We start from the raw sequence: 16519 nt of genomic DNA, 5'->3' as shown, positions 1-16519 counted from the left end.
ATGTAAGGCACCTGGGGAGAACACCTGGAAAAAGATCTATTCTGAAAGCAAAATAGATCACAGAGAAACAAGAAGCTAGGAGGAAAACAAAACCCTTCCAAGAAAAGAGAAAGATAGAAAGTGCCTTCAGTTCTTCATAAGCTGAAGGCCAAAAGAAGATACGAGTTTTAGGAATCCAGGAGATAGGTCAGGCTAGCCCAAGAGCTGGAATCGTCAGAACCATAACAAAAAAAGCTCTGAAAAATAAGCAGAATGAGGGGATAAAAATGGGGAAAAGGTTGGACTTGCTATCTAGACAGAGATATTTTGGTATTAAGGAAATCAGAAAGGAGGAACGCCTTCGCTGGACAAGATTGTACTCTGTATTGCAGATTGCCTGTTTAAGATACACGTGGTTTGCTTTTACGTGTAAGTGTATAAACAACTTCGCTGCATTCATTCCTCAGCACTCACCCAGTACGTACACAGCACCTATTCAGTCACAGGGACTATACTAGATGTTGGGAATTCAGCCTTGGCCATACACGGTCCCTGCCCTTAGGGCTGCTATCCTGTTGGGGAGGCACTGTGAAACAGTCACACAAATATTTCTTTATTTATGATTGCAATATGTCTGCAAAGGAGTTGAAGGTACTGTGTATGACAGGGAATCTAACCTAGCCTGAGTTGAGGGAAGGCTTCCTGAAGCTTTAGTTATATAATAAAAACCTGACTGAGAAGGGGTGTTATTTAAAAACCTTAAAGAGGGGAAGAGGTAAGGCTGAGGAGGGCTTTATTTCTGAACTTGGCGCCAGGAAGAGCTTGAAGACTGGAAAGTCTGCAGGGCCAGTCCAGCTTCTCCCTAAATTGCCCAACTCATCTTATAACAAGTGATGCTTGAGGGGATTTTGATGTCTTTAAATCAGTGGGGAACTGGGAGCTCAAGAGAGGATTGCCTCTGTGGGCTGGCGTGGGGTTCCTTCAGTTTTACACTACTCTGGCAGCAGTCTGAGATCAGAAATGGCACAGCATTCTGACCATTTAATTAATTCAAAACATCCTCATTCTCATTTTGAGGACATTATTCCATCTAATTATTTTTTTTTCCAGTCTGTCCATTTGGAATGAAAAACAAAAGAATAAAGCTTAATGCCAGCATTTCTCAATGTCTCTCCAAAAAAACATAACTTGCACTAAATAAAGCCTGGTAATTCAAAAGCAAAGCACTAATATATTCAGCATAAAACAGACAGAGGACCTAGAGCAATAATGACACCACTAATAACTAAAACAGTTATAACAATTAACAACAATTACAATGATAGAGAAGCTAATGGGTATGATCACGGCATTTAAATTGCTAGCAGAGCTGAGAAGGACTTTTTCTACAGAAAAAAACAAAAAAACCAAAACGCGCCGCATCTTATTTTCTTTATCTCACGTAAGAGAAGCTAAGCTCCAAACAAACAGAATATCATAGACAGAACAGCCACAGACCAAGTTAAAAAGATATTGTTTTTCTCTCTTTTCTAGGTATTTATTGCAAAGCATTTGTCATTCCAAGCCAACTTCTTTATAACCAGTGATAATAATTTCTCATGTAACTGAGGCTAAATTGGTGCTACTGTCGACAGAGTATTTGAGAATGAGCCTCTACGATGTGGAGAGTTCTACGGTGAAAGGACCAGGACATCTTTCTGCCTCTTCCCTTCCTTAGGGACAACAGAACCTGACTCTGTTAGGGTTTATATGTCACCTTGGGCTTTTTGCGGGACATTGGGTAGTTCCAGATTTTAAGCTGTGACCAAGGGAAAAATGGCTAACGGCAGGTCAGCATGTTGTTTACATTTTCTTGATGAGCAAAAGGACAGTGCCAACAAAGCCTACCACTGAGTACAACTACTTAACAAATTATGGAAAAGAGAGACAGAGCAAGAAGACAGATAAAGCCAGTCCTTGCTAGAGCCTGTGTTGGTGACACTTGGACAAAGAAGGCCAAAGCCGTTGGCCCATTGAAAGGGACTTGAGAGGTTCTCTAGGCCAGGCCAGAAATGGTATCACGTTTAGTCCATTAAAACAGATACAGTCTGATAACTTATGAACTAATTCAGAGGAAACCCATGAAAAAATTGGCCAAGCTCATTGACTATGACACCAGAACAGGAAGGGCAACTGAACAACACCATTTGCTTGTTTTCACAGCTCTTCAATGTTGAGTTTTGAAGTCATTATGGTCCTTAATGTTATAACTATGATCTTGAAGTGGGAACACTCACAGATCCAGATTTTCATCTTCTTTGCTCCTTTTACTGGGCCCGAACTGTAGCTGGCTGATGATCAACTCATGTTTGGTCTTGGGAAATAAGTTTCAAAAAGTAAGAGTTGCAAATACCAGTGTGGCGCTCTCTCTCTCTCTCTCTCTCTCTCTCTCTCTCTCTCTCCTTTTGTTTTGGGTGTGTGTAAATAGTTCACTCCATTGGTGGGCACTAAAGTGGAAAGACTGCCTCAGAGATGGGAGGCTCGTCAATCACCATTTTTCTGCCCTGCAGAAACTACTGAACATAGGCTCCTCTTCGACTGAATTTGCACACAATTTCAGAGCAAAAATAAACTGTTTCAAGATCTTCCTTGGTCAGAGGTTTGATGTATCTAAGGATGATTTGTGCCTTCAGCTCTGCTTTTTATTTGACATGGCATACGCAAGCAAATGGTCAGTAGTTTTCATATAAACAACACAGAAGGAGTTTTATTTTTGGTGACTTGGACATTGTCTCCTCATAACAGGGAAGGGAGATAAGCAAGCTCTCATCACCGGGAGACACTTAGTGTTAGACTGTTAGGCTGATAGGTTGGCATTTCGTGAAAATCTGAGGTGTTGAAGAGTCACTCATGAAAACAACCCTGTTACTAACAGTCATGCTGTAAACCAAGCTCTTTATAGATTGAACAATCAATACTACAAGGCTGTGATAGATTTTCTAGGTAACAGAATAAAATAAAAGAAATTACATCTTACAGGGTCATTAACACCCAATAAGGAAAAACTGAATTCCTGTGTTTTTTTTCTCCCTCTTCTGATACGATCTAGTTGGGCTTTAAAGATGTTAGCAGTTCCATCAGGGGAAAGCACTCTGGGAACGGGATCCCTGGAATGGTGGAGAGAAGTGCATGGATTTTAAAGGTAACCCTGCTAGCCATAGTATCTTTTAGGAAAGAAAGACTTTTTCCCTTTCAAAAGGCATGTGACACCTGAGAAAAAAGAAGTGAGCCAAACTTGTGTAGCTTGCCTGTTACATAAGAATTCACATTGTTCTAGAGTTCCCTGGCTTTTACATCCCTTCACTGGGCCTGCCTACCCTTCCCTCCGACCTCTATATTTTATTGTTATAATGCTAAGTGATGACATTTGGATGTTACCTATATGTTGCCATTTTGGAGAAAAGGCACTGTATCAATTTAATAAATATATAAGTAAACACAAATAATAAAAATTCCTGCCTCAGACTCTGCAGAGAGAGCCAAAGTCCTCCTCTGTTTTTTAATCACTAAGTCACTAATCATTATAACTGGTGGGAAGTATAAACCATAGAAACATATTTAGAGCTCACTACACTTTAACAACACCTATTTTGGAGGCAGGAAGCATGAGGAACAAAAGTCTTTGTTTTTGTTGTTTTTTTAAACCTATTTGAATTATAGCTGCTGGAACAGTTAAGAAATAAATCTCCACTCACTCCCCAGATACAATCTTAGAAAGAGAGGTGGAAGGAGGAAATGAGATGAGGGAGGAGTCTGAAACTGAATTTTAGGCTTTTGCCAGAAGATTTCTGCTTCTTGAAGGAGTTTAATATAAAGTTGGTCACAGGAAGCTTCCAGTTAGTCCACCCAAGCTGTCCACATGAAGTGTTTCTTTCCTGTACTGGTCATGGAAGTTAGTTGAGAAAAGACACATGTGGGACATGGGTTGGTCAGGAAACAGATTTTCTGTTGGAAGTCCATACAGCAAGTAGAAAACAATAGAAAATAGGTTTCAGAGTGGACTTAATGACATGAGGTCCTTCCTTGAAGCTGCACTAACACTCCTGCTTCATTCTCCTCTCCTTTCTTTCTCTTCTGCTTTGGCATATGACTCTTCACTGTCTTTTCTTTCCCCTCAGAGAAGTTGGGCATTTATGAAGTGAGGTCCTGTTACATATTCGCTTCCCATAGAGAACGAATCCAGGAAAAGGGCTTTGCTGAGTGGCTAAAGAAGAGAAGAAAAGGCACAAGGAAAGGAAGAGAGAGGAGAATGGGAAAAGGTAGGAAGAGAGAAGAGGGAGCAGGGAGGGGAAGAAGGAAAGAACTCCTAGGCTTTCAGAGAATCTCTAAGAAAAAATCAGCCATTATCTAAACCAGCCACAATTCAGGCTCTGCTGATGGAATGGATGTCGTTGAGGTGGCCCTTCCAATATGAATTCCTTTACTGACTGATGACAACAGAATAGGCCCTTAGTCCACTTAAGGAGGCTTAGAGGGGCACCTGACCTTAGAAAGGATGGGCTCACTAACAGCCTGAAGCATGGTTAACAATCTGGGATGAATAAGATGTAATTTTGCATTCAACAAACCTGTTACATATTCATTTCCAAATGTGCCTGGAATCAAACCGGGCCATCAGAAGTCAGCATCACCAAGCAATTCTATCCTTCACCCACGTTCACTTTTCAGATCTGACACATTTCCATTCCCCTCTGAACTCGCAATCTCCGGGCCTCTCAGAGAGGAGACATTTCTATTCTTTCCATTCTCAATCCTCTGATCTCTTAGAGATGAGGCAATTCTATTTCCCCTGAACTGATTTTCAGAAATACTGATAGGAAAAAAATAAATGTCTGGTTTGGCTCTCCACCCTCTCTAGGATAAATCTTAGCTGTTCTGGGAACATTAATTAAAGTGAATAGGTAGCTGCTTTTAAAGTTACGATATTTCCCTATCCAGTCATCTAATTTGGGGCTTTTGAGGTCGACGTACCAGTATCCCTTTTTTTTTTTTTTTTTTTTACCAATATCCCTTTTAATTAGTGAGTTCTGTAATGTAAGGAAGTTGCTTTCTCCAGGCGCAAGCCCCAATGTTCTACCCAGTGCCTGTACCTGTATGAAGCTCTCATACCTCCTTTTTGTCGAGTGCCGCTCTCATCCTCTTCTAGAGCATGCTCTTCATCTGAGGGGATAAACGTGATCAGCATTAGCGATTAATGGTCAATAGTCTGTTCTTTATACTGCTTCCTGAATTCATCACACTGTCTTCTTTAAGGAAATAATTACCATGTTCTTTTTTCAAAAATCATCTCTCAACTTCAAACTGGTCCTCTCCTCCTTCCCTCCCTGTTCATTCATTCACACACATTTTAAAGTGCTTACTATATGCAAGGTGCTGCAGTAGGAAGTGGAGATGCAACAATGGACAAGACTGGCAGGGTCCCTGCCCTCGTGGAGCTTCCAATCCACTGGATTATTTAGGCGCCTAACACAAAATCCTAATCCTTTTCCTCAAACCCTGTTTCTTCTTCCCTTCTAGAATTCTCTTCAAAGTGTTTTATCTCCATGTAAGTGTCCAGAGTTTGTGTGTGTGTGTGTGTGTGTGTGTGTGTGTGTGTGTGTGTGTGTAGCTGAGCATGTGTTTAAACCCTCCATGATTAATTAGTCCTTAATGTATCAAGCCTTGTTCAGCTGTAGCAGAAGCTGGTCACGTACATCATTTTATGTTCCTAGTACTTGGGGCTTGTAGTTATCTTTTTACTGGTGTCATTCAGCGCCTTGTTCATTAGAATGTAAGCTCCTGAGGGCAGTTGGAATGGTCTTTTAATTAATTGCTGCAGGTACACATCTTTCCATGGTCAAAGTCACAACATGATGGGCCTATGTTTCTTATCTTCCTTAATCTGCTTCATCTCAGACTTTATACTACTTAATAACATGGAAATTGGGCAAACATATACTTGCTATTCTTTTTCATCACCACTATCCTCTACACACACACACACACACACACACACACACACACACACACAGTGAATGGGGCATAGTCAACAACATTTTGAGAGCTGAATACTCAGTTTCCTCTGGCCACATTTTCTTTCCTTTCTCTTTCTGGGTCTTAGGGCACTTACTTGTTTGGCTTCCCCATAGTTATGCCACTGAATGGAACTTTTGAGGAGATGGCTTGGAGACAGACCCCCGACTTTTAAAAAAAATATAAGGTTTATAGGGCAATTTGAATTCTAAAATGTCAGACTGGGGGAAGTAAGCTCTAAGCTCATACGTAAGAAGAAACAGCATAAAAATACATTAGAACACTATAGAACATTAAAGAAATAATTGATTCTACATATAAAATGATACAGTTCCACTCAAAAACAAAAACTAAGGGATTGATACTCTGGGAGAATAAGAATAAGTCACCTTTTATCAAGGTAAAACTATATATATATATATATATACATATATACACACACACACGTATTTATATATATATATATATTTACCCTACAAGATACTTTGACTCAACCCTTCTAATCTCCACATAGGGCCAAGCAACAGAGAATTTCCTACTTACCACCTATAGTGCTCCCCCGACCCTACCATGAAGAATAAGGATGTGAGATACTGGAGGAGTGAAATCAAATATCAGAAATAGATCGTGATGAAATAAATCATGCTAAACATCATTCTTTGTATATTGTCTTATTACTTGCCCACTTCCTTCCTTCCTCTGCTATGATGCTTTTCCTTTTTGACATGGGACTAATTTCACAGGATTGAAAATAACTTTTTTTTTTTAAGTGTGTTTTTCCAGGACCCATCAGCTCCAAGTCAAGTAGTTGTTTCAGTCTAGTTGTGGAGGGCACAGCTCACAGTGGCCCATGTGGGGATCGAACCAGCAACCTTGTTGTTAAGAGCACTGCGCTCTAACCAACTGAACTAATTGGCTGCCCCGAAAATAACTCTTAAAAGAAGAGTTGGTACGTCCTTCATTTTAAAGATACCCAATATTTGGACAGAGAGCAGCTCTTTTGCTGATATCAAACAACTCAGGCACAAAGCCCAATAATCTGCTGTGCTTAGGCACTTTTGCAGAGAGCATTTATTCTACCTCTGCTGTCTGTGCACAGATGTCTCTTCCTCCCAATTCTAATCAATGTAAATTGGGTCAGATCTCCGCTGTGAATTACAAATTGGATCCGAAGTTGGAGGGTCACCGTGCCTGCTACTCCACCTCCTTCCCACCACCATTAGATGGGAAGCTACACCGAAGATCTTTTCTAAATAAATCAGACTTTATTGTAAAACTCGGCCACTGACGAGACATAACCTCATTAGCATTGATTTTAAAATAAATTATTGAAAGTGGCTTGCTTGCTCTTTGCATTTGTAAAATAGGAAAATATAAATGTATTTGCAATGATAAAAATGAAAACTAAAACTTGATTCCTGTATCCTTTCAGGCAACAGCACTTAATCTAGTCATGAAACAAAAATGGAAAAAATAAAAATATGTTCTATGTGGTTCAATTCCAACCAGATACTCTGATTTCCATTGTGCCTGTGGAGTCACCTAGAAAGAAAGCAGAATGCTGGCCATAGATCTTATATATCATTCACAACTACTGCTGAGTTTTACAGTGATGGATGTGAATGGCGAAGCTCCCATCCCCACATCTGTCCCATCCAGCATTGTACTTCCTGGTGACTGAAAGTGGGTTCAAGTCAAGGAGCCTAGCTATTGATGTGAGCAGCTGGATTCTGTGCCTCTGCGGCCTTTGTATGAGGGTCTCTTCACAGAGTGAAGGAAAGAGCCCTCCACAGATGGTGGTGAAGGGCACACCTCTTAGTACTTTCCCAACTTTGGAGGGCCCAATATAAACAGAGAGGCATACAGTTCATCTGAGATCCGCCCTACAAGTCTGCAAGAAGGTAATTATTAGGCTCTGCTATGAGTTGAGGAAACTGAGACCCAGAGAAACACAGAACCATGGTCAAGGCTATAGCAGCCAGGATTTGAACTGAGGTCTATGTGATTGCTCTCAGGGTTCTTGGGATGGTATTTGGTGAAAAAACAATGGATGAATGAAAGAATCAATGAATGAATGAAGACGGAAAGAAAGATAAAATATTCCCTGTGCTTTGAGGTAGAATCTATGTTCAGGCCCTAGTTAATACCCTGAAGGACAATAGCTAACACTTTTCTTTCTTCACCACACCCACTGGTCCTGTGATAAATGGAGTTGATTACTCCAAAGCCAAGAAAACTGATTATATGGCAACAGAAAAGAAAAAGTCCCTTTGTTCACAGAAGAGGGTTGGTTAAACAGCCAAATTTCTCATTTTTATATTTCTATAAGGTGAGGCTTTAATTTTAAAGAGATTATTTTGAAAAATATTATTTTTAGGCTAGAGAGCTTATTATACTTATTTAGAAGAATATTATTTTTAGGCATCTTAGCATCACATCTACTGAAATACATCTTCATTTAAGAGAGAATTAAAATTTATGTGCTAGCTCAACTTTAAACAGTAATAGATTATAATGGTCCTTGCTCCTAACAGGGCATATGGGACCCCGACCTTACATAGGTTTTAAACAAATTAACCTCCAAAGATTACTGTCCACTTATTACATTAAATGCTCTACTTGATTCCCAAATATCTCATCTCAGTTGGGAAAACAGTTGAGGAAGATTCTGTTAACTGTGTGAACGTGTAAGAGAACCACGGGGCATCACAAATGAGCACCAGTATCCAGAGAGTTGATTTCAATCAACACTCTTGGCACAATGTCAGGGACGCTAATGAGAAGCTGAAAAGAACAGGACACTGACTTTACTTGGGAGGCACAGAGAAGAGCCAGCTTCCCATGACACCCCGGCTCCTTTCTGAAGTGCTGCTCCGACATCGGCTAACATTGGTGCAGAGGGAATAACATTCAAAAAATGACTAGGTCAGAAAGAGGGAGATCACTTCCCCCAAACAAAGCAAAATGACAGAAGCTTAAAAAATGCCAACTGTACCAATGTGCAACCAGATGCCAAGGTGCTGTGGTGACAGATGCAACAGAAATACAGACTGAAAGTGCAAAGGGCATGTACAGAAAAATGGAAATAGAAACCACCCCACACACATCTATGTTATAAATCTGTGGATGTTATAGCACCTCTTCAGACAACATGGAAAATACGAGCAAGATGCTAATAACACGTTTAATTCTCTGGTGTGTATTTGGTAATCTCAACTGTTACCTTAAAATATTTGCATCCTATCCCTGTGATATGGTCTTGATGTACAAGATATTAAACTCAATTTGTGCTAACTGCAATACCTGGAATACACTGACCTTAATTTCACGAATAATAATTGAGCACCTACTAACTGGGGAGAAAGGCCTGAATACAAATTGCCGTGGTTGCTAAAGGGCTACAACAGAGCTCAATTCCAGTCGAGTCACTGAGGATTTCATCAGTGAGACCGGGGGATATTGTAGCTAAAGACACAGCATGATTCTGGTTTTGGTGCTGGCCCAACACTGTCGTGGAGCTAGGACCTACTGTGCTTGGGTGTGAGAGGGGAGCTCCGAGCCTGATGATGGCACTGACTCTTCTTTGAAGCTCCCCCCATGCAGCGTTGCTTTCCTATGAAAACGGAATTTATTTTCTTCATAAACTTTGTAGTTTTGGTGCCTGCGTTTCTCTTTCCTTAGACCTCCTACGATTGCTGTTTTCCTTCCTGTGGGTCTGGACAACTGTACAGGGGGAAAAATAATTCCGCAGAATGCTTTGTTTCCATTTGAGTCAAATTAAAACCAAACCAAACCCAACCCAACCCAGTTACATGCTTTATTCTAAAGCAATCTGGTTTCTGGGTCTATAACAACCCTCCAAGGCAGTGCGGGCAGCATGGAATGTGCACAGAAATTCCCAGGGAATGCTCTTTGTCTCTTTCTGTTTGCGCTCCTGAAATCTCTCCAGAGAACACAGCCGGATTCTGTTGCCACTGCAGCTGCTGCAAGGCCCCCGGTACCGCTCATGGAGGGTCTCAGGCGCCTTGTGGGATTCCAGCCTCGAGGCCCCAGACAAAGAGAAACCCGATAAAAGTTGCCCTTTTATGGAATCTTGAATCATGAAACTGGGCCTGCGCTAGCCTGTCATATAATTTTGGGGAGGAGTGAAAGAGCTCAGAAAAGCCTCCCATTTTCCACATATTGCTTTCACATTTCTTTGTGGTCGTTCCCTGCAGTTTAATCTACTGCAAATGAGATCTTAAAAATCAAGAGCCCCCGTATGCTCAACACGGATGTTCAGAAATCCCACCGGATAACAACCTTGAAACCATATGATCCAGGATGAACATTTTTGTGGTCTTGGCTGAAAACCTCGAGTGCTCTGGTTTTCCCTCATGGGAAGGAGAATGCCGACCACGTAGCAAATGCTAATTATCCCATGATTAATGCGATGTGTAGTGCATTGAATTGGATGACCCATATGTTATTTTGATTAGGAAAAAATATTTTTGTATTGACTTGGTATGTGTTACAGGCACTTTTCTCTGTACTAGGAAGCCCACGGAAGTTAGATTCTGGAAGGGAGGTCTCACCTGGCCTTCAGTGTGGAGACAATGAGGCTTGGGTAGGCCTCAACCCAAAGGGGAAGGAGACAGAACCATCAATGCTAAATGTTCTCCACAAAGCACATTTACCTGTTAAAATGAAGCAAATGTGAGCGGCCCAAGTTGTTTGACTATTGATGGGTCTGCAATGTTAGCACAATCCAACATTATTGTCGGCTGTCCCTCCAGCCAGCAGCTGTCCTTACAGTACAAATGGGCCTGAGCAGAAGGTGTGCTCCACATTCCATCTGCTCAGGATTCTCAATTTCACCTGCTTCATACAAATAGCAGAAAATGTCCAACTGGATTGTGTCAGGTCTGGTTGGTGGAGGTGGGGAACTAGCCATCCCCCAACTCTTCAAGGAAGTAACACTTCCCATTTAAACACCATCAAATTAGTAATAGCCAGGGTTTACTGAGTGATCACTGTATGCCAGGACTCTGCTCCAGGTGCTTTACACACATCAGTTCTAGACTTCCCACGGCATCCCTCTGTGATAGCTACTATTGTTATCCCCATTTTACAGGTGGGAAAGTCAGACACAGAGAGGGCAAATAACTTGCTTAAGGCCTCCCAAATAGCAGGTGGCACAGCAGGTCTATCCTATGAGCCAGCACTTTTACCTGCAGTACCATGCTGTCTCTCACGTGTCACTGCTCGGTAGGTGTCTCGAGCAATGGCAGCAGAGGGGAGATAATCTTAGGTCCCTCACATTCCCTCTCAGTTGCTCCAGGATTGGTAGTGTGGCACATGCAAAACTAGTAGCAATTTCAGAAGCAACAAGCTGAGTGGAGTGGACGGGAAGCTGGGTCATGGAGACTTACAGCTGAAATCTTCCCTTCATAATTAAATGCCAATAGTATGCCCCACGTCCAATGCTGTCTCTAAAACCTGTGATGGATAGAGGCTTTTGGGAAAGGACCTGTTGGCTGGGGACAGCACTGTCTTTTGGAAACTTGTAAGCAAGTTAGCTGCCGTTTCCATCATCCCGCAGAGACCCTGTCTCTCCTATAGTGTGGGATCCTCACTTCTGAGGGACGGCTTATGTGAGCGGAGGGGAAGTGGCTTTCCTCAAGAAAGCAGAGCAGCGCCCATGTTCTTGGAGTCCACTCCAACACCCGAACTGGCATGATTTTTGGACGAAGGCCTGGGTACCCTGGGCAGTGCCACAGTGGCCAAGGTAGGAGTTGAAGAGGTGGAGGAAGGACGGTGGTTAAGAAGTGAATCATACATTCACTCCCCCACTTGGGGTAAAGAGAGGGTCCCAAACTCATCTTATTTTCTGAGTCCTCTGTCCCTCGATTCTCTTTTGCTTTGCCTCTCTGAGCATCAGCCCCTTCCTCCCAGAGCCTCTGAGAACTAAGCGTGGTGCACAAAAAGGCCTCCTCCGCTCCCCAGAAAGCTGAGTGGTTCAGGGAGGTTTTCCTAGAGCACTCTTCCACAGCTGTAATCCAGAGTGGAATGTCACCCAGATATTTCCCCAAGCCTGGGCAGGAGTGAGTGAAATGTGAGCTCACTAGGACGATTCTGGCCAAGTTGAGGAGTACATCTCCTTTTAGGGAGCGTTGTGGATTAGATCCATTTCTGCACCCTGCTGTTGCAATGGAGCAGACTGTGAAAGGGAAGATTCTCAGAGGAGCTGTGTTTTAATGTAGCAATTTGATTCAATTTTCCACTCTATAAAATTACCCATCACTGCTCGTTGCTTTCTAACAGACACCTTCACTCTTAATTTAACAATCCTATCGAATTCTGCCAGGGAAATTGGAAAAATTTATCACCTGTGAAATTTTATTTTCCTTTGGTTGTATCTGTTTTTGTAAAACTTCATTAACGACGATGACTTGCTGAGGAAATTATCATTTTTTTTTTTTTAACTTCAGACACAAGAAATGGCTCGACCTCAACCAAGATATCATTTGCATAATAAAACACAACAAAAAACGCTAGGGGAAGTTGGGACTGGAAGAGGCTGAAAGTACTAGGAGAAGAAGCAGGCTCTGCCTGGTGTGTGGTGGGTGGGTGGGTGAGATCCCAGGAAGGAGGAGCAGTGTGGCCGCAGCCCTACTCTTTTACTCAGGAAGCAATGACGTGGTGTCTCCCCCAGGGAAGAGACGGATTCAGCATTGACAGGGTTGGACCCTCTTCTTTGGAAGCCTTGAAATACAAGTTGCTTACTCATGATGCATTTTAGCAACCAGCCCTGTCTTCAGGGGCCTGAGTGTGAGATTTACCTTAGTTCCTAAGTTTATCTGGGATTGAAGTTTAAATTGCTATAAATTTAGGCTTAACTTGAATTTCTCAGCAGAGCACTGAACTCCTGGCAAATTTCCACAGGAGCGATCTTTCTGAATGGACTTGAAGATTCAGCATTCCTGTGGTCTAACTACCTCACAATTAAAAGGCTCAGGCTTCAGTTTTCTACAGTCTGACCCCCACTGTGACTGCACTGTTCAACAGCTGCTGTTATCCCCACAAGAAGTGGCTCTGCGGAAGCAGTGATGACTACACATTTTTTCAGATGCCAGTTATCATGCCTTTGGAAGAGAAAAAAATATGTACAGTAGACCTGCTGTAATGGTGGGCAGAGGGAACATGTTACAGTTATTTGTAAGAGGCATGATTTGATTCGTGGGATATCTGAACTAGGTAATAATGAGTTGTGCTCCATCAGGGTTTCATTGGGGTCCTGAAAGGTTTGTCAGCCTTTATCTATATTCCTTCAGATTTTTAATATCCTTCATCATTTAGAGGAGACTTTCCATTATTCTCACAATTACACAGAAAAAAAATTGAAGCTAGAGAGTTTTGATGACCTACCCCAAAACTTACTATAAACGAATATGAGTATTCTTCACTCTTTGACCTTGTCGACGTATGTAAAAAACTACTTCACCTGGTACAGATGAAAGACTCTCCCTGATCAATTCATCTTGCTCCCAGAGCAATAGAGAGCTTCTATACTGGGATTCATAGGGGCTCCATGGAAGCTTCCCTACATTATCTCCTTTAGCACTTTGGCTTCCTCTGGAGTTTTCAGAGTTATATTCTCTACCAGGTCAAGAGTTTCTGAAATTAGAGGAAGGTAATTAGTAGATGAAGTTTCTCACCTGGTAAGACTTCATAAATATCTTCTTCTTCTTTCTCCTCTGTGGGCTGTTTTAACCCCAGACTCCCAGGCAAGATAATGGGTCTACACTGGGAACCAGAATTTTGGGAATCAAGACCATCAATATCATCATACGTTTCTTCCTCTTCTCCTTCCTCATCTTCCTCTTCATATGGAATGGTTAAGGAGCTCAGATCTGCCAGGGCAGAGATGACAATGCGTCAAAATAGCGGGGGAAAAAGAAAGGAAAGAAAAGAAAAGAATAAGGCAGGGAAGGAAAGAGGAAGAAGGAAGAAGAGGAAGGAGAATAAAACATGTCAAAAGAAAATGAAACACTAGGTTAAGTGCTGTTATTTCTAATGTGGGCCTTGGTGGCAGGAAATCTACGGAAAAGGCTAGACTAACACTGTGTCAGTTTTAAACCATCAACATAAATCCTTCCTTGCAATAAAACTTGATCAGGATGAAGCATCCCTGAAAAGTATGGCTGTGTGAATGAGCGCATGAGGTGAAGGGAAGAAAAGAGGCCAGAAGAGAAAACGCCAGTGTGCCATGCACTGCCCGTCAAGCAGAAAACTGGAAGGGTGAGTGATGGCCTGTGGTTCGCCAGGGTGCAGAGAGCTGTGGGAACTACAGTGGCTTCCGTAGGGTACCTGAGCTGTCAGGAGCTCATCTCCCGCATGTGCTCACTGCTAAATTTCAGACAAGTTTGTTTGCAAAGAGAAAAATGGGCAAAAGTGGAAGAAGAAGAGAAAGCGGGTTATGGAAAAATGTAACAGTAATACAAGACCAAATCGAATGGCTTAGCGATGTGGTTACCACGTCCTTTTGCAACTGTACAGTCTGGCTGACCTTAAAGTGGGTCATCACATAGAGGATGTTGAGCCATTATAGCACTGGGGAGCCCAGGGCAGGAGAGGGAGATTGGTTTTTTATTTTAATGGGGAACTGGGAAGGTTCATTCTCTGATGTGCAGTACAGAGTGCTCTCTGAAACCCTGCTGAGGGACCTCTGCAGGATGGGCGAGTGCAGTCAGGGTACTCTAGGGAAGGAAAAGATGGAGAGACATCCGACGTTCATTTCAAAACAATAAAACTGTTTGGCTTGATTAGGCTTTTAATAAAGATTTTGCAACAATTTTCATCTGAATTCTAGTGCCACCTCATCTGAAGAAGGGATCAAAGACACATTTGTGGCTTAAACCATATGTTATTATTTTGTTTGTTTTAAAATAAAATGGAATGAATAATTTCTTCAATGTGGGATTCTGAAAGTACCACAGGGTACAGCTCAATAAAGCTGCTTTGAGTTTTATGGAGGTTTACACACTTAGGGGTATATTACACGCATAAATCCAAGGCACCTAGATGAGAGTGTACCCTGTAGTCTCGCCATCAATGTTCATGTTTGCCTAGTTCCAGTCTATTATACGTGACGCTCTTGGTAGAGGCAATAGTTTGTTTTTGTGATAGCAAAGGCATAAACTGAGTAAAATAGGCAATTCTTGTAATTAAAGCTCTGGTGCTTCCTTCTTTTTATCCACAATAAAATCTTATAGCAGAATAAAAAACAGAGATGCAAAGGCTTGGTGTTTTTCGGTTGACGTGCTTCTCCCTAGGTCTTGGACCATGTACAAAGTTGGTGTTTCTGCTTTTCTGCAGAGGCAGGGTCCTGCCATGGCATATACCATCATGAAGGTCATCTGATGTCAAGTGACAGACTTAAGGTGGGCTACTTCTACCTGTCTGGCCTCGTCCGGACAAGGTTTCCTGGGCCACTGTCACTGCTGTGCCTGTGGGCTGGCCAGCAGAGGGTACTCTAAGAGCAGTCATTTAACATCTACAGGCAGGATTCTTCCCATCCCAAAGCAAGGAGCATTTTATTGTGGTGTGGGAAATTGCAATTTGTTTTTAATGTCCAATGTTCTTGAAGGCCACCTAGATGAATTTAGATTTCTATAACATTTCCTGCTAAGACTAAAACGAGAAGATTTTGGACCTAAATCACATCCCGATGACTGTAAGTTTGATATCATGAATTTCCTTTCCAGAATATAAGGGTTTAGGACACACTGAATTGAACTGAGCTGGTTTTCAGAATCTCCTTTCCTAGTGATATGACTATTATAGACTTGTCTGTAGGTAGGTGAATGAGCTAGAATGATATCAGAAGTCATTTCCAGGTTGATGGCTTCTTTACCTTCTTTTTGATTCATACATGGCACTATTCGTGGTCATAATGTAAGGGATATGGTACGGAGGGTAGAAGGGAGAACAGGCAGAAAAAAATACATATTGAAGCCTATGGACTATGTTTATGCCATGTAACTTCAACTGCAAATCTATCAAGTATTGTTTCTATAATAATACTTACCTTTTAATAAGAAACTTATTTGATCCACCCAGTCTCTGGCTTCAGCAGGATTAGTAGCTGTAAACTAGAGAAAAATTAGTGAATTAATTTATCATCTTCACTAAAATTTCCATGACTCCTACAGAAATGTTCAAGGGAGAGAACTTATGAGTCAAGTTTCCGAGTCACACTGAAAGCACAAGATTCTCTGCCTGCTTACTGTTAAAAAAAAGACCAAAACACTGAAAGTGACTTTTCCCTTCAGCAATTTTGCATACCCAATGTTGATAGCTATTTGAGTCCAGAATTCATGTCCACGTGCATTCATTCAATTATCCATTCATTCATCAGGAATTTATTTGATGAAACTTTACAGAAAAAAAAAAAAGCAAACCCAAATTCCTGACTTCAAAGAATAATGCATCAGTTATGGAGGCAACA

The 16519-nt window shown here is 41.7% G+C and overlaps 1 protein-coding gene across 1 annotated transcript in view; it reads right to left on the bottom strand.

Annotated features, from left to right (window-relative positions):
• SKAP1 (src kinase associated phosphoprotein 1) overlaps positions 1-16519 on the bottom strand; it is a 277253-nt gene that overhangs the window by 30764 nt on the left and 229970 nt on the right. The window contains exons 8-10 of the mRNA XM_033090442.1: positions 16100-16163; positions 13728-13922; positions 5128-5178 (exon numbers count right to left, since the gene is read on the bottom strand). Of these exons, the coding sequence (XP_032946333.1) occupies positions 5128-5178; positions 13728-13922; positions 16100-16163 (310 nt within the window). The remainder of the gene's footprint in view (positions 1-5127; positions 5179-13727; positions 13923-16099; positions 16164-16519) is intronic.

Source organism: Rhinolophus ferrumequinum, chromosome 21, assembly GCF_004115265.2.
Source record: "Rhinolophus ferrumequinum isolate MPI-CBG mRhiFer1 chromosome 21, mRhiFer1_v1.p, whole genome shotgun sequence".
NCBI lineage: Eukaryota > Metazoa > Chordata > Mammalia > Chiroptera > Rhinolophidae > Rhinolophus > Rhinolophus ferrumequinum.
Note: the sequence above shows the minus strand (reverse complement) of the source record. Positions and strands in the feature narration are given on the sequence as shown.